The 6,000-nt window shown below is 29.8% G+C and overlaps 1 protein-coding gene across 1 annotated transcript; it reads left to right on the top strand.

Moving 5' to 3' along the window:
- Positions 1–3,836: 3,836 nt before the first annotated feature.
- LOC111281366 (auxin-responsive protein SAUR40-like) lies at positions 3,837–4,545 on the top strand. Its single transcript, XM_022869093.1, has one exon. It carries the CDS (start codon positions 4,126–4,128, stop codon positions 4,432–4,434), a length of 309 nt encoding a protein of 102 aa, XP_022724828.1. The 5' UTR covers positions 3,837–4,125; the 3' UTR covers positions 4,435–4,545.
- The last annotated feature ends 1,455 nt before the right edge of the window (positions 4,546–6,000 follow it).

Genomic DNA, 6,000 nt, shown 5'->3' with positions numbered 1-6,000 from the left:
TTAGGTGACTCACAAGGAGCTAATACAGACGAAGAGTAAACTAGTCATTTTGTGGAGTCCATGAAAAACTTGTTGTTGAAGACCATCTTTCAGGTAAATAGTCTTTATGTAACTTTATGATATGAGTATGGATCATGCAAACATGAATAAGAGAAGAGGTTAGTACATCAAATAAAGAGGAATAAATAAATAAATTAATTAATTAATTAAAACGTCACACATAATAAGAGGAATGAATCCTATGCTTTTGGTCATTTTTAAAGGAAAGGAGATAGCTTTATCTATAGGTTAGACACTTTTAAGGTTCATTATATGTGGTTCGAAGTTAAAGTCTAAAGGTTCCCAAATTGCTTTTTACATTATTGTCCATTACAGACTAGTAAAGCACCCAAATCCTCACCCATTATAGGCTACAAACGAAAAAAGTTTAATTTGAGTGAGGGTATTTCGCTAGCCACTGCGAAGGCATTAGAACCTTACCAAAGCAATAGGTACTTTACTCCCTCCTAGAGGGACGGAGCTCGGGTATAGAGCTCATGTTATGCATATGAATGACAGAATTAACAAAGTAAATAAATATGAATGAATAAAAAATCTATACAAAAGATTCAATTTTATTAGGCTTTTGGACAACACAAATTTATTCGCTGGCCTGACTCTCAGTAGTGTCTCTAGCGGAGTCACCAAACTGTCATAACAAATAGATCTAGAGATCTATCGCTAGACATTAACTTAAAGAGTCATCACCAATCTTTTTTATTTATTTAAGTGTGATTGGTCACCTAAGAAATCTGTTTTTTCAAGGAACACCTAAGTTTAAGGGTTTCTAAAAGAATAGGTTCAGGTCTATTAATACCCTCACAACATCGATCGAAGGATGGTACCAGCTTGATTTTATGTTACCCATTAAACCTAAAAAATTTACCAAATAATTAATTATTAAAAATCATTCTTAATTGACTTCAATACTTTTGGCAAAAAATTAAGAAAATCCTATCACCTTAAGAGTATACAAGAAAATTACTGTTTTTCTTGCAAAGGCTCTATCATCAGATTATTTAACATTAGAAATTTTTAAGAAAAAAAATAAAAAAGAAGAATAATGATTCAACTTTTGATATAAATCTTTTTTTTATTTAAAAAAAAAAACTCATTGGTTTTGTACAAGAAAAATTGATACTTTCAACTTTTTCATAAATATTTTTCTTGATAATTTTTATTTTTGAAAAAAATTGGTACTTATAACTTTTTCTCAAAATGTATTTTTTTGGAAATTTTATTTTAGAAATTTTACTTTAAGAAAAATTGATACTTTCAACTTTTCCTCAAAATATCTTTTTTTGAAAATTTTATTTTAAGAAAAATTGATACTTTCAACTTTTCCTCAAAATACTTTTTTAAAATTTTTTTTAAGAAAAATTGATACTTTCAACTTTTCCCTTCCCTTAAAATATATTTTTTAAACCTTTTTATTTTTAAGGGAAATTGATACTTTCAACTTTCCCTCAAAAATATTTTTTTTAAAATTTTATTTTCAAGAAAAATTGATACTTTCAATTTTTCATGAAAAATATATTTTTTAAAATTTTATTTTCAAGAAAAATTGATACTTTCAACTTTTTCTCAAAAATATTTTTTTGAGAATTTTATTTTAGGAAAATCATTGGAAAAAAATAAAAATAAAAATAAAAAATAAAAAATTAAGGAATACCAAATAATTCTAATTTAGAAATAATAACAACAACAATAATAATAATAAATAAATAAATAGAAAAAAAAAAACCTTAAGGCGGCTCGACTCAAGCGGCTGGGATTCGGCTCTGCTCGAGGAAGAAATACTGTTCGAAAACGTGGCTTAGTTTGGCTTAGCTCCAGGGGTTGATTGGCTTTCGGGTCAGACGCGGGTCAAAAACGGGTTAGCGTTAGGGTCGGGTCGGATCTTGACAAAATGCGCAGATCCTAGGTTTATTAACGCCCAAAACGATATCGTTTTGCGATAGTATAAAAGGCAAAGACTTTCATTTTTTTGTCAGATGCTTCACCCCTTCCTCTCTCTTCCCCTCAGTTTTTTCTCCCTCTCTCTATACCCGCGAAGAACTCCAATGGAATTCTTGCCAGTTTCTGAGTTTTATCGCCAGAAATAGGTTTTTCGCCTGAAAAGTCGTCGAAAAACTTGAAGTTCGTCGAAAAATTCACTAGAATATGAATTTTCCAGAAAAAAAATTGACAAAAATTCTGAAAAATTCCCACAAATTCTTAAAATTGCTTCTAACTCACCAGAACCCTTTTTGGTTATGTTTTCTTCTCTTTCGTATACTTTTTATGTGTTCTTTTGGCCTCACTTAGGGTCTCTAATTATATGATCAAAAGTCAGAGAATCCCCGTCTGACTAGGAATTTCAATTTCTGTTAAACTTTACCCTTATCTCCAGCTCAATCCCTACAACTCGATTCCAATCTAAATTCAACTTCTTCTTTTTTTTTTTGTTTTTCCCAATTTTTTTAATTTTTTTTATTAACAAACGTAGATCCTAGATAAATTAGGGTGTCTACAAATATAATTTAAAATTTTAATAAAAATTATATATAAATTTAATAAAAAATATATTTTATTTTTAACATATTAACATAAATTTTAAATAAGTAATTTTTATATTAAATATATTTAATACAAAATAAATACATTACGAATAAATTCTTTTGATAGATTAACTGCACACTACACAATATGAAAGGTCCGTTTCAGCTGACCGCCACTTTTGGATTCTAAAGACTATGTTTGGGCCGACTACATAATATTTAGGTGAAGAACCGACCTTTAATTTGGGCTTTTGTGCATTTTTATACTGTGGGCTTAGGGAGGATTTCAAGGCCCAGTTGCATAAAGATTTTTCATTGTTCTTTCTGGGTTAGTGGAAAAAGAATTTTTATTTTTAAAAAACACATATGATGAATAAAATAAAAATTATTATTTATCATCAAACCCATTGTTATTAATTTTTTGGGGCTTATTGTGACAAGAAAAAGTAAAAAAAAAATTAAAGCTTACATATATATGTCTTTATCATAATAAATCACAAAATAAAATAAATTTATATTTGTTATTAAGATGATGTAATGAAGTTTTAACAATTGTTTTAAAGGTCAATATAGCATGGCGCAATATTAATAGGGATGTTGAGTACAACCAATAAAATTTTCTTCTTTCTTTTATTCTTCCCCAAAATTTTTGGATCAAAATTTGTATCTTCATTTTTTATTATAAGATATTTGCTTTACCATAAAGTATGAAAGTCATTTTTGATTAACAATTTTAATGATCACATTAAAACATTGCGGATGTGATTTACACGCCATTTATAATTTATCAAAATTTCTGCATCTTTGCTTCTTATTTGTTTACAATTAGTCATTTAGTAATGCGCATTTAAAATTTTTATTATCAAATCAATAATCATGTGATCTGTTGATAAAATGTTAAAATTTTAATTTCAGTAATTATAGTTCAATTTCTAACAATCTTAATAACAAAAAAGAAAATTGCCCTTGCCAAGGTGGCAAATCAAAGTTAATAATACATAAACTAAAATTTGAGTAAATAATTACACTTATATGTGTTAAGAAAAAGTCCATTTAAGTACAAGAATTGTACCTTTTGGCTTTTAGCAGAAATTTAGAATATACTTTAGGAGAATTAATATGTTATAGATACAAGAACAATGAAATAGCAACCCAATGTTCTTTACCTTGTCAACAAATACATTGGCAAACATTTTAGGACAGTTTGAGAGTTATAGATGGACGGTCGTAGGTAAGATGTATAAACCTTTGATCAGACAACAACTTAATCCCAAGATTATCGACAAATTATTGTACTCAATTGACAGGAACTATTGTAGATTAAGGGTGGTGGTTGATTAATTTAATTAATTTGACTATGTATAACCTTGTGGTCACGGTATGTTGCCTTTCACCTAAGACAATTTCGTTCAATAAATTTAAGAAATCGCTTTCACTATGATGACGAGACGACAATGGGTTAGGAGGACAAGAAATACGGTATCTTTATAGTATATATTGGTCGACGGACGCTTTCATAGAAGATCGATCAAGATTTGGAAGGTTTATGATCATGGGAGTAGGAGCTAGTAAGCTGAACAGGTTGATCGGAGCTCGAAGGATTAAGCGATTCGGGGTTCCTCAATTGACTCCGAAAGGTTATGTTCCGGTATGTGTAGGGCTGAACGATGATACAAGGCGGTTTATCGTGCATACAACAACCCTACGTGACGCAGATTTCTCGGAGATGCTGTGTAAATCAGCTGAAGAATATGGTTTTTGTAACGAAGGCATTTTGAGGATTCCATACGAAGCAAAGGATTTTGAGGAGTGGATTATGAGAAGGGCTAAACGAAAGATTGTTCGTGTTGATTGAGGATAGGTTGAGATGGTTTGGATTTTTTATTGATGTCGATCATCTTTGGATTGATGTCAAAGATTTTTAAATATATTTTCCCGGAATAATTAAGCTGACGAAACACTGTTCTTGGCAGCTGGATTAAGATTTACTAGTGTTTAGATTAGAAGAGGCTTTAAAGAATTAATTTATGCATTAATAAAAGATCCTTTGGTTAATTTATTACTTTTTCTAATTTTAACCTTATATTTTTTCATTGACGATCATTTTAATTTGTATAAGAACTAATTGCTTGTTATGGTAGATTTTTTTTTCCATTTATTAATGCTAGATAAGAATATATTTTTCAATTTCCTTGTTTAGCACAGATCAAGAATTTTATTTTCAAAATATGAAAAATTATTGAACCGAATTAACTTGGTTGATTCATCAAATTATCCTTGAGAGGTGACAATCTTATTTGTAGAAAAAGCTAAAGAGATAACAATGGGCAAATATTAACATAGGCCGGCTTCATTTATTAGAATGAGTAAAGCAATCATTTTTGTTCATATGCATATTAGTTTTGGGTAAGATTCAGATTAGATATGATGAATCAATATAGATTGTAATAACTGGATATACATGAATTATTTCATCATTTAATCTTTAATTAGATTCAAAGATAAGATTTGCATATGTTGTGGTTTCATGTTGATAACTATAACTAATTAGCTTCAAAATTGAGCTTCCTTTGGCTTAATTACTCATTTGTCTCTCTAGAAATCTGGCTAAAAGGGAAAATGATGATCGTTCAAGTAATGTTGATCGATCAAAGATGATTAGGAACATATTTTGAGATAGGGAGAACAAATCTCTTAAGATTATGGATTCATTTGGCAACATGAATGGTGAAATGTAAGATTAAATCATAATACAGCAAAAACAGTGAAAATTGTTTCCACTACGCTGTCAAATCATACCCTACATCTATCTAACATTGCAGCTGAAAGACCAACTTGTTATCAATTTAAGGAGTGACAAAAACTTGCCTGCATTCATCTTAGCATTCTTTGCATCTACTGAAAAAAGGCATGTTTAATTCCAAGTCACGTGATGCAGTCATATGTATGACGCAATGATGCATCATACATAGCTCATTCCAATTTGCCCAAATGCCCCAACACCAAACAGCCAAAAAAACCCAAATTCCTCTATTCCTTATCTGTTGATTGTGTCTTCTTTCTGCAGATAAAACCATTCTAAATTTCCAACTTATATCAGGTTAGCATATATCATAATCATGAAATTGACCCTCCAAGTTTTTTTGCTCAAACTTTTTTTTTTTAATATTAAGGTTTGGTGTGAGAACACTGCCATTTGTGGCTTCCTTTTCGAATTTGAGCAATAAGCAACTTAGTCACACTAAACTCCAACTTTATCCCTATCAATCTGAGGCTTCGTTTTTGGAATTAAGCAACTAATATATAACTGGAGTCAAACAAAATGCAGCTATAGACCTAATTATTTTGTTTATGTTATTGATTTTGGTAAAGCATTTGAACAGATTTAACTTTTTGGACCAAAATCTCAGCCTCAATTGGC

The sequence above is a fragment of the Durio zibethinus genome, chromosome 28 (assembly GCF_047325235.1).
Source record: "Durio zibethinus cultivar Kanyao isolate XHJ-2024 chromosome 28, ASM4732523v1, whole genome shotgun sequence".
NCBI classification, from domain to species: domain Eukaryota; kingdom Viridiplantae; phylum Streptophyta; class Magnoliopsida; order Malvales; family Malvaceae; genus Durio; species Durio zibethinus.
This window is presented reverse-complemented; position numbering and strand designations above follow the sequence as displayed.

Coding starts and splice junctions, on each gene's coding strand:
- LOC111281366 (XM_022869093.1), top strand. CDS start 4,126: ATGATCATGGGAGTAGGAGCTAGTAAGCTGAACAGGTTGATCGGAGCT.